The sequence below is a fragment of the Ovis canadensis genome, chromosome 3 (assembly GCF_042477335.2).
Source record: "Ovis canadensis isolate MfBH-ARS-UI-01 breed Bighorn chromosome 3, ARS-UI_OviCan_v2, whole genome shotgun sequence".
Lineage (NCBI taxonomy): Eukaryota > Metazoa > Chordata > Mammalia > Artiodactyla > Bovidae > Ovis > Ovis canadensis.
The window spans coordinates 136,967,392-136,987,384 of NC_091247.1; the positions used below are offsets into that span (position 1 = coordinate 136,967,392).

General features: G+C 38.3%; 2 protein-coding genes across 6 annotated transcripts in view; both read right to left on the reverse strand.

The window, feature by feature from the left end:
- The window catches only part of NR2C1 (nuclear receptor subfamily 2 group C member 1), a 40,496-nt gene extending 36,982 nt beyond the window's left edge, over positions 1-3,514 (reverse strand). For all 4 annotated transcript variants that reach the window (XM_069584224.1, XM_069584222.1, XM_069584223.1 and 1 more), the window contains exon 1: positions 3,242-3,514. The gene's annotated coding sequence lies outside the window, so the exon portion shown is untranslated. The remainder of the gene's footprint in view (positions 1-3,241) is intronic.
- A 5,492-nt stretch (positions 3,515-9,006) lies between these two features.
- FGD6 (FYVE, RhoGEF and PH domain containing 6) overlaps positions 9,007-19,993 on the reverse strand; it is a 104,115-nt gene continuing 93,128 nt past the window's right edge. For both annotated transcript variants that reach the window (XM_069584218.1, XM_069584219.1), the window contains 7 exons: positions 18,601-18,703; positions 17,979-18,125; positions 17,048-17,150; positions 15,046-15,173; positions 11,790-11,918; positions 11,033-11,181; positions 9,007-9,435 (listed from right to left, as the gene is read on the reverse strand). In XM_069584218.1, coding sequence (XP_069440319.1) covers positions 9,399-9,435; positions 11,033-11,181; positions 11,790-11,918; positions 15,046-15,173; positions 17,048-17,150; positions 17,979-18,125; positions 18,601-18,703 — 796 coding nt within the window. In that variant the 3' untranslated portion in view covers positions 9,007-9,398. The remainder of the gene's footprint in view (positions 9,436-11,032; positions 11,182-11,789; positions 11,919-15,045; positions 15,174-17,047; positions 17,151-17,978; positions 18,126-18,600; positions 18,704-19,993) is intronic.

A 19,993-nucleotide genomic window follows, 5' to 3' on the forward strand; every position in this document is an offset into this window, starting at 1 on the left:
ATGTCTATGTATCTTCCCCACAGGAAAAAATATACCCTCAGTGATGCCATTTGAATCTGTTCATGGGGTTCTCATAGCAAGAATACTGCAGTGGTTTGTCATTCCCTCCTCCAGTGGACCATGTTTCGTCAGAACTCTCCACTATGTCCCATTTGTCTTGGGTGGCCCTTCATGGCACGGTTCATAGCTTTATTGAGTTATGCAAGCAAGCCCTTTCACCATGACAAGGCTGTGATCCATGAAAGCTATGGTTTTTCCAGTAGTCATGGGCAGATGTGATAGTTGGACCAAAAGAAAGCAGAGCATCAAAGAATTGATGCTTTCCAAAGTGCTGCTGGAGAAGACTCTTGAGAGTCCCTTGGACAGCAAGATCAAATCAGTCAATCCTAAAGGACATCAACCCTGAATATTCACCGGAAAGACTGATGCTGAAGCTGCAACACTTTGGCCACCTAATGCGAGGAGCCGACTCACTGGAAAATACCCTGATGCTGGGAAAGACTGAAGGCAAAAGGAGAAGAGGGTAGAGCAAAGGATGAGATGGTTAGATACCACCAATGAATCAATGGAGATAAATCTAAACACCAGGATATAGTGAAGGACAGGGAAGCCTGGCATGCTGCAGTCCATGGGGTTGCAAGAGTCAGAAATGATTTATTTACTGAACAACAACAGTGGTGTCATCCTCCTTCCATTCAGGTTCACAGTTTTAAGTCTGTGCTCTTTGAGTACATCATGAACAGTCCATTTTCTTTCTCCACCAGCCCTACTCCCATCAACCAACTGTAGGCTCTTGTTACAAAGTAGTATTTTGCAAACTCCTTGCTGTGAGCCACTTGTGGATGGGGAAATATAGTAGGTCAAAATTTTCTTCTTTTAAAAAAGAAAGAAATTAGAATAGAAAATGCTGCATCAAGTATAGTGAGAGTAAGGACTTATTTCAGTTTAATCTGTGTTAAGTCATGATGGAAAACCTTTTTTTTGTGTAGCAGTCAAAAAATGCTTGAAAATATGATGCAAAACAATTTTTTTTTTTCCTGGTAGGGTGGGTCAAACATAGATTTGAAAATCTGGGACTTCCCTGGTGGTACAGTGGATAGGAATCCACCTGCTAATGCAGGGAACATGGATTTGATTCCTGGTCTGGGACTATTCCACACATCATGAAGTAACTAAGTCCATTAACTACAACTACTGAGTTCGTGTGCTGCAACTACTGAGCTCACACAACTACAGCCCACACTCCGCAACAAGAAAACACTTCAGTGAGAAGCCTGGGCACTGCGACTAGAAAAAGCAAGGTGCAGCAACAAAGTCCCAGCGCAACCAAAAATAAAAAATAAAAGAAAATCTGAGAGAAGTTAAGGCTTCCCTCACAAGAAAACAGGTTCACATTCATTCACTCTACAACTGATGATATATGCTATGCTGAATTTCAAGGAGTTCGTAAACTCTCCTATGGCCAGCCCAAGGTCTTCAGGTTAAGAATCCTTTCAGTATAATTTCAGCAACTGGCAGAAATAACTTTCCTGGATGAATATTTAATATACTCAACTTTGTGTCTATGAAAAACCCCTAGAAGGCAAGAATCATCTGTGTCAGCTCTTCTGACCAACAGCAAAATCTCAGGATGCTTACAGAACTGAAACACATCCTTATTCTCCTGTTTCATAAGTATCAGTGCCTCTTTAATGGTCAAAGAATAAAGTTTCAGTCCTTCTTCTGGTAGTTTTTCAGTATTTACTAAGTCCTTATAAACACGCCTGCCACTGCAGACACAAAGGAGCATTCCTTTATAGTTTGACTTCCCCATCTTCCTATTTCATCTCACCAGTCCCAGAGGGGACTCCTTCAGGACAAACTGGAATGTTCTTTATTCCCCAATATACAACTCCAAGCTCCTCCTCCCTCATTTAAATTCTCCCATCTTTAAAACTCAGTTGTGAAACTTCTATTTACTTACAAAATTTTATGCAAGGGTGCATTTTTCTAGAGACAGTCTATGGCTTTCATAAAAGATTTAAAAAGGTTGCAGAGGGTTCTATGACTCAAAAAAGGTACATGATTATATAAACTATTAATCCTTTCTTATATACGATTTCTTTCCTTTCTTCTCTCCAACAATAGTAGGAATTATATTGTGTAGCACACACAAAGAGTACATATTTTGGGAATGTTTTCTGCCTTTGATTTCCTTTAAAAAAGCTGAAATGCTCCTACAAAGAATGATGAAATTACATTTTCTGCGATCCATTTTAAAAATAAACACAAATACCTTCTTTATTGTACATCTACCCAACTGACATACAATTAAAATCTAAAACCAACCACACAGCAGGCACTGTTCTAAAACCCTCAAAGTCGAAGGTCCATTAAGTTCCGAGGCACAAAAACCCTAAAGGCCTTAATTTCAAGCCTCTTTGTTTTTCCTTTCCAGCAATTCTTTTTTAACAGTTGACCTATATAGCGAAGGTTACAAAACAACCTGGCAACATTTGCCATTCATAAAACGGTATCTGCAAGAGCTGGAAGCAGACTTTCTTAACAAAAGAGATGCAGGAAGCTTGGACGCGCACTGCAGTGAGGACATTCGGCCGTTGCCTTTTCTTTCTCTAAAGAGAGAGATCCAAAGGCAGCGGCCGCTCCCGCGCCATCGGCTGTGAAGTAGAGAGCGTCATTCCGTCGATCCAGTAAAAACACAGAAACAAGTCAGAGGCTCGTGGTAAAAGGGATCCGGGCCTCGGCTCGCCGCCAGGCCGGCCTCTCCCACGTTCCGCAGGCGCTAGAGCCCACTCCGACCCCGGGCCCGGCGGCAGAGCGCGGCTCCCGGAGGCTGGGGAAGCGGCGCCCGCGCCAAGACGGAAGCGTTCCCTGTAGGTGAAAGGTCAGAGGTGCCGCGGGAGAAGCTGCCGTGCGCGCCGAGCCGCTCGCCGACTCCCTCGCGAGCCCACCGACAGGGCCCCGCTCCGGGCTCTGGACACCGCTCCCGGCTCCGGCTCCCGCCTCGGCCTTTCTCGGAGCCCCGCGCACTCGGCCCCGCTGCTCCGGCCGCTCTCCCAGCCCGCCCCGAGTAGCGCGCCGCGGATACCGAAGAGCGGGTTCTGCCGGCCGAAGCCTCAGGCTGCTGAGGGGCCTGGGGGCGCGCCCGTTGGCAGTTGGGAGGAAGGGACCTTCCCAGGGCCCCCCGCCTTCCTCCCGGGCGCCGCTGCGGCCGCTTTTCTCCTCACCCGTCCCTTCTTACCGGCGCTTCTCTGCCGAGCGGCGTCCTACGCTGGGCGTAAAGCGGGCAGCCCTGTGCGGCGGCTGCTGGGACGGGATGGGGTAGGGGGCCTCCAGGCAAACAGACTGGAAAAAGCTGGAGCGGGGAGGGTTAAAAAAGTGGAGATGGAGCTTTCTGGGTTTGTGTATTTGGGGGCGGGGGGGGGGGGTCAGAGTTCCTGACCCCCTCCCTCAGCGGCTCGGTGCGCGCTCCCGTCCGCGCCTGCGCACCAGTGGAGTGGAGAGGTGGCGAGAGGCGGTCGTGACGTTCCCCGGGTGGAGGGTTGAGAGAACCCAGTCTCTGGAAGTCGACTGCCCCCTATCGCGTAGGAGGGAGACTGCTCCGGCATAGCTGCGCTTCCCTTATCTGGGACTTGGAGAAGACACGTGCGCTTAGCATCCTGTTTGCAAAAGGCGATCCTTAAAGGAAATTTTGAGACTGTTCAGATTGGAGCCAAGACAGATGACCTAATCAGTTTTAGACAGTTCGGTCTCTAATTTGTGGGAAACTGGGCTTTGTCACAGGCTCTTGCCTTAGACTAAATGGTTTATTAGAACACTTAACAAAACTGGATAGATCCCAATAAAATATTTCAAATTCCCTTAAATAAGCTGGAGTATAGCCCTGTTGAGTAAGGCTAAGTTTTACTGATCAACTTTTGTGAGTAAATAACATAATAGCTAAATGGAGCCAGAGTAGAATCACATAGAATGAAAACTTTCAGAAGACTGGCTTTAGTCTGTTTTGTTCACTGGTGTATTCCCAAGCTTATGGGACAGTGCCTAATGGTAAATACAGATTTGTGAAATAAAGTGTTGACAGAACATCCCATTCTGATAGTGGCCCCTGAAGCACCAAGATGTGGTAGCAAGAGCCGCCATGTTTGCAGAGTGCTGTGTGGTTTGGTCTTGCAGGGGTCCTCAAAAGGTCTTATTTATTTTTTAATGTCTTAGTTTTGATTTGCCCTAGAAAAGCAGTCACGCATTCAGGCCAGAAACCCAAGTCAGGAAAAACAAGGTGCACTGATAAGGAGAAAATCTCCTCTGTCATTTCCCCCTGGAACTAGGCATCTGGGCAACAAAAGGGGCATGCAAGAACCCCTAACAAGTGAAAACACTCTTTATGTCGCATTCTCTAGAAGTCACCCTCTTCCTTCTAGTATCATTTGTTGTGTAATTAGTGGTTTTAAATCACCCCTCCTCCATCCATCCTTGAAGTCGAGTCCTAAAGGAAATCAACCCTGAAATGTTCATTGGAGGGACTGATGCTAAAGCTGAAGCTGCAGTTCTTTGACCACTTGATGTGAAGAGCCGATTCTTTGGAACAGACCCTGATGCTGGGAAAGACTAAAGGCAAAAGGAGAAAGGCCAGCAGAGGATGAGATGGTTGGATGGCATTATTGACTCAATGGACATGAATTGAGCAAACTCAGGGAGATAGTGAAGGATGGGAGCCCAGCGTGCTGTAGTCCATCCAATCCCAGAGAGTTGGACATGATTTAGCAGCTGAACAACAGCTACTCCATCCACCCAAATTGGGATCCACTCCTTACATCTGTCCCAAAGATGAAAGCTAAGAAAGTATATTACCTATAGGTCCAATGGAAAAAGGAAATCTGAGACCGTTTCTCTATTCTCAGTGCCCAATATGCACACCCACAGTGATGCTTGGGGTCATCCCCTTTATAGCCAATTAATTTGCTTAGGTCACAGTAGCATTTCAATGTAGAAACCATCCAAACGGGGAATATGTTTTGTTGGTGAAAAAGAGCTTCCCCTAACTATGATTCAGGAAAACAGATCAGTGTGGTTCATCTCTAACTGCATGACTATAAAAAATGATTTAAAAGACATCATCACACTGAAAGTAGATTCAGTAAATTTATTTTGTATAAATATAATACATAACATTATTTACACTGCTAATATTTTATTTATAAAGGATCTATATCTCTATATGGACAATAAGATACAAACATCATTTTTAAAGTAAGTGTTTCTGTAAATTTATGTCATTTGAAAAAATAGTATTTCAAGATTGGTTCTTAACATGCTATGATGAACTCATATAAAAGAAAGTTGCCACCATTGGTCCTAACCACCCCCTCAAAAACGGGGGAATTTGATATTGAGACTTTAACATCTTAACAAAAAAATCCAACTAGAAAATTCCCATTAGAAAATAACATTAGAAATGGCATAGGCGCCAGAATATTTGTGTTTTAGAGGCATTCAAAAAAGAGTAAGAGATCATTTGAATTAATTTAATTCACAACAGTGTCCAGTGAATGCAAGGCACTCTGCCAGGTGCTGAGGAGGAATCGCAAACAAACAAGATACAGTTGCTCTTCTCAAGGCTAGAATGTGATAAGCACCATAAGAAAGTCTGTTTAAGAGCCAAAGGCTACAGGAGCATAGAGGAAGGAGAGACTAGATCTGATCTGCAGGAATGGGGAGAGGCTAGGATCAACTGTTTAGAGAAGTCTTAGGTAAACAGGCAGAAAAATGGGGTTGGGGGAGGATGAGAAAAGACAAAACGGTGTGAACAGAGGAAGGTAGGGTCGGGGTGAGCTGCCACATGATACCTGAGCAAAAGTATTCACGCCAAACCACTCGGAAGGCAGTGAAGGTTGTAAAGGGCAGGAATGAAACTAGATTGGAACTATGCTTAACAAGGTGGGTCTGGCAGTGTTTAAATGGGACCATGCAAAGGCATTGGAATTAGAAGAAAAGTTATGCCCATCACTGGGAAGAGGTAACAAGGACTTGAGCTAGGGTGGATGCAATAACAGGACAAAGAAGGTGGAAAGGACACGAGGGCAATTGTAGAGGGTCTTGGTGAGACCTGGAGGCAGATTCTGGAGCCAAGAATGGTGTTTCTCCATTGTAGAAGAAAATATACAGATCTGAATGAAAGGAAATTGAGTTTTAGACATTTAAAGCTTAAAATGCTTAAGATGTAGATGTCCAACAGGTACTTGCTAATATGGCCTTGCAGGATGGTGGGAAGAGCAGGTCTAAGATCTGAGTTATAATATGGGCCATCTGGGACTTTTGAGTTTGAAATAAGAATCCTGTCCTTGCTTTCTTCAACAAACATTTTCTCTTGAAAGATGCAAGGTAGGTATTTTGTGAGAAACTGATGTACCAGGAATAAAACAGTATGTTTTCAAGGACTGTGCAGTATCCTAAGGGAAATAGGATTTACCTCTCTGGAAGCCGCTGTGATGACATCCGACTACAACAGATCTCAAATTTAAAAAACCAAGTACAATGAAAGCACACTCGAAGACATAAATCAAGATATGCTGTGATGACATTTACATTTTAACTGAATTACTAAATAGTAGGCTTTCCCTATTTCTGGATATAGTCTACCATCCAAATATAAAATACACCTTTGGCCAACAAAACTATAAAGTTATCCTCACTTGGTTGGTTCATTACAGCTTTATATTAAAGTTTGCTCTGATGATCTCATTTTAAGAAATGCTACTACACTATCAATCAAGCTTTTAGTTATTAAAAAGGAGATGTATCTTGGGAAAATACAATAGCAGGATACTGGGTACATTAGGGAACAAGGGGAAAGAGGTTGGGAAGAGGTTTAGAAATACCAAAGATAAACTTTCTCATTTTCTTAGACTCTGGTGGGTCCTCTATGTTTAAAGCTGCCACAGGTAAGGGAGCAGCACTGCCTAGAGACACATACTAAGGCTGGCCTTCCCCTAGTTTGACCTGGCATCTCTTGTCTAGGTTTCTTAAGCATCCTTTTGGACTTAACTTTATAACTACTCTTCTTTCTCCTTATGAATAAAAGGAGACACTTGAAAAGGATTTGATGGAAGCCCATGTATCAATGTAGGAAATACACTAAGCACTATTGGGATCTAAGTACTGTTTATGTTTTCTTCTCATTTATAGTGTGCATGCAACATCTTTCTTTTTGCTAAAATGTTAGCTTCAAGAGTGGTTTTAAAAGTATCGACAGCTTTATAACAAAATATATATAATCAGGCTTCTCATTTGACATTGAATGAGCAAGGTTAAATAATTGATCAGCTTCAGTGAAGCTATGAAGGACTGATAAGGGAGAAAGGGAATGTAATACTATTCCACATTTAAAACATCGGGGTCGGGGGGAGGCTGCTAATCTGATAGCTTCTTCAAAAGGCACCATATTTTATATTTTTCAAAGCCCTCCATGGGGCTAAGCCAACACTAGCATAATCATACATGCGCTTCACATGTAATTAGAACTATTAGAAATCTGTGCACTGTTTCTTAAATATTTAATTATTGATTCAGCCAACTCTTAGAAAGACAGAATAGCCATTGGCTGATAATTTTCAGATTCTAATTAGACCAAACCTTGCAGTCAGAAGGTTGAAAGCTCAAGAGGAGGAGAGAGGAACCCCAGTAACCTATTTTACAAAATGCTGATCCTGTGAAACCAAAAGAAACACTTCATAAGGCATGACCTTGGTCTCTAAAAAGGACACACTAAAAACTGCAGGGATTTTAACATGGAAGCCTTATTTATGCTATCTTGGTTAAAGTTAATGAGATGCAAAGAAATGTTAGTTTACCTACAGCTAACAGAAAGACTTGGAAGTTAACATGCAAGGATTGTAGGTGAGGGTGCAAGAGGGTTTAAAATGACTCCACAGCAAGCAATAGCCAGAAAATGACAGCAGTCAAACTCGAGATGTAGAGACCCTGGTGCTGCAACAAACACTCAAAGGGCTTCAGAAGGCGCTTGGTAACTCTTGGCAATCACAGAGATAATACGAATGAGGAAATTCTTTACATAACAGCAGAAGGGAAATTTCTTGTGCCTTTTATTCAAAATTTCTTGCCTTTGAAGATACTTTGTATTTCATTTATGCTCAGTCAATAAATTTATCTTATGAATATCAGGAATGACTTTAATCATAGTATTAATTTAATTTTACTTCTGCTCATCAATTTTACGTATAAAGCAGTTCATATGTTAAACAACAGGTGAGCCAAAATAGGAATATAATTCCTTCCTAATGAGGTATGCTGACAGCTGTTTAAAGGAAAATATAAAAAAATATACTTTAATTACTAGAAAGGACATAACACAAAGTGGTATTTAAAAATCTTTTAAAAATGATTACTATACAATTTCTAATACTGGCTTAGAATATGTGCTTTTTGATATGGTAATTCCAGTTCATTTAAAAAATCACAATATTATAGAAAATGTAACATTCTTTTTATATACAAATACCTCTCTACTACCTTGGGCTCAGAACACTTAGAAGAGCAAGGGACATTATGTAATATAATATTCGCCCTATTTTGCTTTTTAAAGAAATAATACATTTATGTTTGTGTTGAAATGGTATTTTCTTTTTCTTTAATTTTAAAGATTAGACTTAATGTAAAGGCCATAGAGTTAATTATTTGTGTTACCCTGAAAATGGAAATATTCTTTTTCCTACTCACAGTTGAGTTAAATGAAAATTCAGATTCTATCCCTTTGCTGTAATTCCTTGATGATATAACATTATCTCATAGCACAAGAGGTACTTAACAGTAGAAATACTTTAGACAATTTACTGGAATTTTGTTTCAGTTACTGAGGTAGAAATTGGCCATGTGTTTTTCCATTAAAAGATACAAAAATTCATCTAAATGTATGGATTCAAAGACATACATTTTTCTCATCAGCTGTTTAATCATAATTCCCAATCCAAAGACTGTATAGAAATTCACTCCTTGATGTGTGTTTTTTATTTACCATGACTTACACTGGTGAGAATGTTACAAAGTAACACTGTAAAACACGCTGAGAAAACAGGATGGACTGTGTCACAGTTAATACAGTATTAAGATAAGTTTTCTGGTTTCTAAAGAAAAGGTACTTCAGAATACAGTGTGAATCTCACAAATAACTCTGACTGTTAAGTAAACAATAAAATTTTAATAAATAACATACATGAAAAACAAACATTTTTTAAAAATTACCTTATACCTAATAAAATAATTTCTCTGATGAAGATTTTAGTTGGATTCATCTTGGCATTGTTCAGTTATATAAAATGTTTCTACTGCACTTATTCTGATGAAATTCCACTGTTTTGGAATTACACGAGATGAAACCAACACAACTACAATATTGTGCCTTCTTGAAATGCTTCTATCCACCTGTAAGAGAAATTCGTTAGACTTGTAAAATGCAGTCATCCAACATATGGCAAGACAATACTACAGACCACAGCTATTCTCTTGGATCCAATTACCCTAACAGTATATTTAAGATCTTTTCTATAGCAAATGAGAATTCTGTATGTATGAAACTACCCTTTCATCTGGTAACTTGGACCAAAATTTGGCCTGAAGAGTGCATCTTTTATTCTTTTTAATGGTCAATTTAAAATGCAAATGGCATATAAGTTATACCATAATAAATAAAAAGATTTTTTAAATGTCAAAAGTTTTCTTTAAAATTAACACATTTTAATATTCTGTAATATGAAAATACAGCAGCCCATGTGATATTAATAAACTCAAAGAGAAATTTATAAATTAGCCTGTATTAATTCTAAATAACAACTAAGCTGATTCTTTTCATCCAACTACATTCAACTCTCTTGAAGGGATTTCTATCTTGTCAACCATATAAGGAAAAGATACATATTCAAAAGTTCAACAGCTAATCATGAACACAAATAAAAATGATGAGAAATGTAATATCAAACAGAATTGTAGGCAATTATTATTTTATCCAAATAACTATTTTTTAAAGAAAAAATAGCCGTCATAATTTTAAATTATTCTTCAGTACCCAGAAGTAATCATTTAGATTAATAGCTATATATAGTTGGAAACCCTAATACAGACTGAAAAAAAAGGCTTATAGAGTATTTGTAATATAGTATCTGATTATTATTGAGGGGGAACATGTTTAATTCTGATACATTAGTTCTAACTACCTTAATAAAAGACAAGCCTTACTTAAAGCATTCTTTTAGATTTGTGTGTACTTTGAGAGCCTAGTGAGAAAACATGAGCACCACTTGGTGAAAATAATGCATATTTTTATTTTGAGGTCAAAATAAAAATCTAGTGAAAGGGAGGTAAACTGAATTGTTTTGTTCACAGAGGACCTCAGTTTCACAGAGGACCTCAGTTTCACAGAGATACTCTTCTCTATGTCAAGCAATCTCATGACATCTAAATAAATATTCTTTTTGGAATTTTGAAGAGACTATTTCAACCACTTCCATCTAAAATGATATACATTTCCTTCTACTCAGTCACTGGAAATAGCGTAAGAGACTCTTAATGTGTTTGACCTTCTCCCCAAAGATGTAAGTTAGCAAGCAGCTGTTTAAGCTCCTGCCGTTCCATGGCACGACTGACTCACTGGATTGCCAAAATCCCAGAATGTTTCAAAATAAAATTCTTCACCTCATTGGAGGAGAGGTCAAATACCTCCGCTTCCCTTCCTTGCAGCAAAGCAGCTTCATGCTGCTTCCTCAGAGGTCATGTGTACACAAAATATTTTGGACAGAACTACCTATTTTCTTTTCCTTTCTGCCTCCTGAAAATATTCCAGATACTCTTGCCCATCTTTAAAACAATTCTAAAGAGTTTGAATAACATTTTAAATCTTTCTAAATGGGATCTCTGAAATATATTCTTCATTGATCCCATGCATGGAAGTAGGTTATTTTTAAAATGAATCATTTAAAGTAACAATTTGAAATTTCATGTATGAAAAAAAGGCTAAATTACTTACTTCTGAGCTGAGTGAGCATCATCTGCTTTGAATACATAAAATAGCATGTTTTTGTGCAGTAACTGAAACACTCTAGACTCTGAATTCTCATCTTTGACTTGAGCGACTGTGAAGCCTAGTAAAGGCTGACTCTCCAAAGCTGCCACATCCTAAATTTACAAAGACACAAAGGAAGACGGACTTTCAAAATGATACAAAATTCAGACCTGCAACTTTTTATCTGAAAAGCTCTAATTTAATTTCAAACAAACACACATACATAAAACAATGGTAATTCTAGCAACAAATTCACTTTTCATTTATTCAACAATATTTATTGGGCCACCCCCTCCTCACCCATCAGACAGACACTGCAGTAGACAGTTTCCAATGTGTTCATATTCACTGATTTCACATTATTTCCCTACAACCATGGGAAGTGAGTAAGTACATTACTTTCATTTTATGGATGCAAAAAACACAGCTCAGAAAGGTGACATACCCCAGTCTTACCAAACTTCTGCCTTTAGTGAAGTAGTCAGTAGTCACATGATATCCCCCAAACTTAACATTTTAACACTACGGAAAATTCCTAACATCTTTGAGTATCTTTAGATACAAAACAAGGACACTGTTCATGTCAAAAACAACAGTAATATCTCCCCCTCTCAAAGCAAAGCAAAAGCGTAGACAAACAGATTAGGCAAACACTAATTATTTCTAGGTGGCACTATAAAATAAGACTCCAAATTATTCATGTTTACATTTCAGATCTTACCTCACTTGCAGCATATGTATATAGTACTTTATTTTTTATGACAAACCACAAGTGTTTCCAAGGTTTTTTATTGCCCTTTGATCTGTACAAGTAGCCACTCATAGAGGAATCTTCTGTGTTTGCTGATACCTAAATAAGCAAACCCCATACATAGTTTAATACGTTTTAGACAAAATCAAAATTTAAAAAGACAAAATTGTTTTTGATCATTGATGCTGAAAGCAATAACCATAATAATATCGTGCTTAAGAATGAAACTGTTTATATTCAAAATCTGCTGCTGTACAGATTGAATATTGCCATTACCATGAGCATAAAATCCTTCCTTTTAAAAGCAATTCCAGAATTTTACCTGGTTTACCTGTGCTTGCATGTATAGGTTTCTTAGTGGGTTCCACTAGGTTTTCTGGGTTGCCAGGAGATGAATAACTTCAAATGACAAAAATGCCTTTTTAAAGCTGTGTTTTGGGGACAGTATATGTTGTTTATTGCTCTCATTTAGGGGTATTAGGGAAAATTCTTAAACCTTCAACTTTGTTTCTAAGATAACTCTGGATTTCTACAAATTATATCAACAGATAAGTAAACAGGAAATTCTATTTTTGGGGGGAGGGGGTCATGCAGCTTATAGGAATCTTAGTTCCCTGGACAGGGATCAAACCCCTGCTCCCTGCATTGGGAGCTCAGAGTCTTAACCACTGGACTCCCAGCAAAGTCCCAAGTGGAAAATTTATATCTAATGTTAAATTAGAATGTCTATTAAGTGCAAGTAAATCTGTATACAGAAATAACATCTTATATAAGACTACCAAGTAATTAAAAAAAAGGAAAACTACAACATTTACATTCAAAAGAGGTTTCTCTTAAAATGCAGTTACACTGTGATACTATTGATAGTAAGTACTTAGGTTAACTGTTGCTATCATTGCCTGAAATATTTTGTACATTGCTCTTTTGGAATATTTTACAATTAATTTAATAGCCATATAAGACTAATCACAATACTGAATAATCATACATAGTCCTCTATTATCTTTTTAAAAGAAAAATTAGTGTTAAACCAGTTTAATCACCTAATTCACAAAATTTTCATTCTAATGATTCATTTAAAAAATAAGTGAAGTTATCGATTCAAGAGACACAGTCTGCCATTACTAAGCGTACTGAAGTTTTGAATGTATGTAATTCTAAAAGATGAATTTCTAAAAATGTACTGAACATCAATGGAATAAGAAAAAATTTTCCAATTCCTTAAAAAGTTAAACATAGGGTTATTATATGATCAACCAATTTCTCTCCTAGGTATATAACCAAGACAAATGGAAGCGTAAGTGCACATGGAAGTCTGTATACCAATGTTTATAGCAGCGTTATTCACAACAGCCAAAAGGTGGAACAACCCAAGTGTCCCTCAACAGATAAATGGCCAAGTTGTGGTATATATCGAAAAAGGAGTACTGTTCAGACACACAAAAGAAAGTGCTGATGCATGCTATAACTTGGCTGAATCTCAAAAACACTGTGCTAAGTGAAAGAAGCCAAACATTCAGGATCATATGTTGCATGACTCCTTTTCCATGACAGCTCCAGAAAAGACACGAGCAGGTTCACGGCTGCCAGGAGGTGGGGGGCGCGGGCGCGGGCGGGGCTGATTATCTAATACACACGGGGTGTTCTTAGGCGGTGATGAAAAAGTTTTGAAACTGGAGCAATTCAGCAGCTACACATCACTGTGAATACACCAAATACCACTGAATTGTGTATCTTTAAACAGTTAATTATATGTTACATGAATTTCACCCCTGTTTAAAACAAAAGACAAAAAATCACAGGTTTCCAAGGAGACTACTTTGACTTGTATAGAACGTAATTAGAAAAATGAATTTCTCCTGTGTGGCCACAGAGGCACAAAGGAATGGTTTTCAAACTTCGGCAGACATACACCTGAATCACTGAGAATGCTTGTTCAAGTTTCTGATTCCACACAGCTGGGCCCAAGAATCTGCATTCCTAGTGAGTTCCATGGTGGTGCTGCCGCCACTCTGGAGGACACTGAGAACCAGCGGAGTCAGGGGAGAAAGCAGAGGTTTGAAAGTGGAAGGCCCGTTTGTGTGCTTGGGTAGAAAGATGTACAAAAGCGGACTGGAATTAGGTTGAGTCTAGTCTATAGGCCATGAAGAGTTTTTGTAGCCAAAAACTCTGTGGAGTTCTGACTAAAGAGGGGAGCACGTGTCAGAATTAAAAACAGTGACATCAACATGGAGAAGTGAAAAATTACAAAGAACTGAAAATTATTTCAGTTGGTTAAAAACGTCAAAGTTTTTGAATGTAGACTTAGATTCAGGAATTGCATGATAGAAGAAAAAGAGTTAAGAGGTATTCACCTAGCCGGCTTATCCAGTTTCACATGAAACTTGGCAAATGGAACTGTAAATCCTATTCTTACTATTTCATGAGACTGGCTATAAATCACTTCCTAGTATTTCAACAGCCATGATGAAATATGCTCAACTTTACATGAGGAACATGATCTTCATCAAATTTTTAGAGTTCCTTTCTTCCACTTTTCATGATGGAACACCTCGACAGCAAACAAGCAAGAGAACAAACTTTAAAACGCTACTTTTCCTGGGCACAAAACCAATTAATCAACTAACCAAAACAGGAGTGACTAGAAAGGCAGGACTATTTGATCTCTTGACATCGGCTGATTTAACACTTGACTTTGAGGAACTGGGACAGGATATCGGAGATGCATATGGATTTACTCCAGGGGCAGGTCAAGCTTTGTAGGTTATTAAAACTTAGAACTTTTTCTGTTAAGTTGAAGGAAGAACAACCAACTATCAGTGAACAATCTACTATATCAGTTTTATATAACCTACTAATGCCGGAAAAAAATAAGCCATGTAGATGAGTAAATGCTAACAAAATTGCCCCCAATAGTTTATAGACTTCTTCCCTCTGATAAGGGGTCTCCTCAAAGTAATTTTAAAAATTAACATGAGTCCAAGTTATCTTTACTTTCTATCACTGCTATAAAATGCTTTCCAAACCTTTCAACAGTCATTTTCTAAATGACTCAGGTCATAAGGGAGATAAGGGAGGCCTAAGCCATATCCATCTTCAGTATTAAAATGCATGTCTTAACAGTGGTAGGAAATGGCATCTTCCTTTATGAAAGAAAAACTAAAGTACTATCTGGGTATGAATAATTCAGCCTCTATCAAGTTGCAAGTTTAATGGAAACACTTACTTCTTTAAGAGCAGCTGGGATTTTTTTCTGTTTCCTCCCTGATGGAATACTATGTAAGACTGATGATAAGGCGCTGGAAGGAGATTTGTGATTTCCAGGGGATCCAAACTTAGGAGAGTGCTGGTGATCTAAAACAAACCAGGTACACTTATGGAACCAACGGTAAACATTCTGCAATTCAATTTAATCCAAGTCAATAAACACTGTTGTGCAAAATATCCACGGAAGGATACTTAAGAGACTTGTGTCACTGAGGCTCCCGGGAAAGGAAGCCAAATGGGTGGAAGTTGAGTGGGAGGAAGACTTTCCACTGTCTATTTTTTACTTTTTTCAACTGCAAACCATATGAGAGAATTGCCCCTTTATGCCTTCAGAATTCTGAAACATGTTCCTGTACTACCAACTTAAAAAACTAAATTGAACAAACTTCTCTCCTGACTTAAAAAAAAAAAAAACTAACAACATCATTTAGTATCTAATATATGACCAAATAACATTACATAAAATTTCCGAAAAGAGACTATAAGGCAAGAGGAGGCAGTAATTAATTTTGACTGCAGACGTTCAAGGAAAGCTGAAGCTGGCATCAAGGTATAAGTAGGAGTCTGGCAAGCAAAAAAGAGGAGGAAGAACACTTCGTGAAGAAAAGTCAGCATAAGCAAAAGCAGAGAGATATGAAATTAGATCATTTATTTGGAGGTGAAGGTGGAAAAAAGAGGACTGGTTCTAAGGACTGTCTTTTAGGCAGTGGGAAATTAAAAGCCTTCTAGGCTGGGAAGTAGACTCAATTTAGAAAACTAAATGTGACAGTAGGAAAGGGGAAGGATTTGCAAGAGAAAAACCTGTTAGGAAAGTAGGACAGTAGTCAGAAAGATAATGAAGGCTCTGTTAGGGTGGAGATGCAGAAGTCAAGAGCAGGACAGGAAGATAAATTTGACAAGATTTATTGACCAAATGGGTGACAACGGAGTATTCAACAATGGATTTTGAATGTTTGAGCCTATATTAGCTACTCAGAGAACAGAGGGAGGAACATAAGGCTGGCAGAAGATCAGATGAATGTTTCTTTTTGGAAAATGTGTACAGAAAATAACAAACAATTCCTCTATTAAAGCATGGATTTTGAAATAGCATGTCATCCAGTTTTATTCACTTAGACATTCTCACCTGCTAATGAAAAGCTATTCTTCATTGCCATGAAGGATCATCTTTTAAAAGTGTAGATTCTCTAAGTTTCAGGAATTCTAACTAAAGGATCTTCTCTCAAAATGTAGACCTGAGCTGCATTCATCTTAACTGGAGGAATGGATACTTGCAGGCAGATATAACTCATCATTTTGTAGCTGGTAAAAAGCTGCACATTTAGATTTAGAATAAAACCTCACACATCAGTCCAAGTGAATAGAATAAGGCTAACAAAGCGCCACTTGGTATGTTTTCATAGAGAACTACTTGACTGATAGATAAAAATGATTTGTAATACACATAGATGTGAAACTAGAAACTTGAAAATTACTCAGAAGCTAAAGTTCCCTTGTAACTGTTCGAAGCATTTCATCCTGTGATTATACTTCTACAATAGAATCCTTAGCAAAACCCTTTTTTGAATAAAAATAAGTTTCAGTGCAACCTTTCCTGGAATCATCACAAAATATGAGTGAAGAAAGCTTAACTATCCAGTGCTATGTGACACCTAGAGGGGTGGGAGATGGGAGGAGGTTCAAGAGGGAGGGGACATTTGTATACCTATGGCTGATTCATGTTTATGTATGGCAGTAACCGAGACGAAACTGTAAAGCAATTATCCTCCAAGTAAAAATAAATAAATTTAAAATAAAGAAAAAGACAGCTTAACTAAATTAAGAAAGCAAGATATTTAATATTTTGAGAGAAGTATCACCAATTATATTGCTAACAGGCCCTATGACGATTCTTTTAGAAGGTTTTTTGCAAGCATCTGGGGCATAAAGGAATTTTCAGTTAAATTTTACTTATACATTACCTAATTTCTGCAGTTCTTGGAAACAGTGTTCACATACTCTTGCTGGTTGATTTTTCAGGTAATCTAAGCCACACTTGTTTGATGAACAAGCTTGGCATACAATCTGCAAACACATTGGAATTATTTCATTTCATTTAGAATAACCTTTGTATCTAAACCATCAGGCACAATTTATAGCTCAGTCTCCTTTTCAAAACCTGTTCATAGTCATTGAGTCTCAATAACCACTCAGCAGAGGTATGTAGGGAACTCACACACAATACCACATTTGAAGAGGCCACAGATTATCACTGATTGCTTATGACAGATAACAACATACTAATGGAGTTAACAGGTGCAAAATGTTTAGAACAGTGCCTGGTGGGTAGTAAGTGCTTTGTTAGCTGCACCGTCATCACCGTCATTGCCATCATCGCTGCTGCAACCATGAACACCTCTGCTGTACCTCTTCGTAGTGTCTGGACTGTATTAAATGTTTTCTAAATAACATCCACGAAATCTTTACAGTCACTCTCTGATTTCATTGTTACTATGCACATTTTACTGATAATATTATGAAAACTTAGAAACATCACAAAGGGTAACTTCAACACTGAAAGTTTCCTCCTGTTAAGAACGTAGTATTGGGACAAATGTAGTTTTAACAATTACCTATAAATGTGAGCAACTATTTAATTGTGAATTTGTTAAGTTTTTTTTTTTAAATGAACACATTCTACTATTGACATCCTAAACTAATCTTGGGGTAGAAGCAGTAAGTTTCCTAACAAGATTGCCTCATGCTAAATGTTTAGGGGGAGATACCAGTCATGAGACAGTATCTCTTTCCTCCCTACCCTACAATGGTTTACAAGGGGAAATACACTTCTTCACCATGTACAGTGTGGAGCTATTGAAAATCACAAGGGAAGTGAGTGTGATCCTCTCCAACCTTTCCGCAGGCCCGGCAGTGATGTCGTCTCCATGTGAGAGTAAATTCACTGGTGCAGATCATACACATGGTGGCCCTGGTATCAGGAATCCAGATGGGAGCCTTAGATCCAAGAGGACTAACCTCATCTTTGTTTTCTGAGTCAGCCTGTAGAAGAATGACTTCTGATTATTTCTAGGCACACTGCCTGCTACAGCTCCCATCTTTTTATTTTGCACTGGAGGCTCACAATGCTGATGGTATCATTAAGGATGCGGATGAAACAGGAACAATCGTAGTTTTCATCTTCTCAGGACATTAAGATTAGCTACATTCCAACAATCCCCTAGTGCAAAACTGTACTACCATTGCCTGTGGTAGTGCAATGACAGCTGATTAGTTTCTTCCTCAAACTACACTACTGTATTTTCTACAGTGAGGTCTTATAACCAGAAAAAATATGAATGCCCTATATACTATCCTAGACTTGTAGACATTAATAGAATAAACATTTAGGCTCTGAAATTATGCACATACCCAATCCTTCTGTGAAGCATATGCTGCTTTTCTAAACCCCTGGGAAAAGTTTAAGGTGAAATGGTTTGAAATGCACTTAAAAAACACACAAAGGAAAAGACAATACCTCATCAAGACTCCGACTAGGACAGAATGTGATTCTTTTCTTGGCATACTCTTCTATTGACCTGGAAATGGCTTCGAGCCATTCATCCCTTTCTGGGGCAGAACTGTTGGGGGCAAAAGAGGTTCTATCAGCCAGATGTCAGCTCTTATTCTTTGCCTTTTTCTTACTTTTTTTCCTTCTGCCATGGCAACAGATTCCACCACCCTCCAACAATGTGAGTCACAGGCAACAACTTGGAGGTTTCTGGGCACAAATAACCAGCGGGCATTTAAAGAACATATGGCATTTTAGCAAACACAACACTTTTCTTCTTTCCAAAGATACCACTTTCTAAAACTGAATGGCTTTGGAAGTCTCCTAAATTTGGAGGTATTTTTGTTCGATTTAAGGGCTATTCATGCAATTAATAATTGTGATTACTTATATAAACAAGGAGCTTCCTGAGATATAATCCTAGCTTTAAAAATATTCCAAGGAATCAAGTTTTAAATCCAAATTTACAACACAGAATACTAAATATTTTTAGGTTACTGAATACTCTAGAAAGGGCACTAGAGTAAAGGAAACATAGTTTTGGTGTCATAAACAGAAGCTGAAGACGTGGTTAATAAGGTAGAGAGCCTTCAGTGGTTATTAGGGCTCCTCTACCAATTCAGTCCATCACATTTTCTGTTCTTACCCTCAGTTCATCAGGAAGCGTGTGACCCAGATATAAATAGAAATGGGCCAAATAGGGGGATAGCCTGCTCAGAAAAATGCGTTTTTGTTCTATGTTTTTGCAAAGAGGCCCTCTAAAAAAATTCTATGGTGACTCAGAATCATTACCGATATTGGTGCATTTGTTTTGTAAACTCAGGAGGGGAGACACATTTTAGGTATTGTGTGTGTGTGTGTGTGTGTCTTTGTAGAGAGAAAGAGAATTTAATAACAAATGTAAAACTGTATCATAATAAAAATCCATTATAATAATGGGAATGTTACTGTGTAAGAAAATGAGCGTTTTCTTATTTTTAAGAGAAGCATACTCAAGTATGCAGGAGTAAAATGACCTGATATTTGCCATTTGTTTTAAAGTACTTTTAGAAAAAAGGAAAATCTGTGGCAGAACCTTGGTAATTTTTTGAGTCTTAGTGACCAAATATGCAGGTTTGTTGTAGTCCTCATTCTAATTTTAAGTGCATAAATTTAAGTAATGACTTTAAAAGGAAAAATTCCATCATAAAAAATTATACAAATAGGCATATTTTGATGAATCCAGAGCACATCAAGGAGATACTTTAACCTTCCCCACCATAATCATTCTCAGAAATGAACCTTCTAACTAAATGGCTTCAGTACCATTTAGAAAATGCACTCATACAGATATTAAAAGGAAGGCATCCAGTTTACAAAC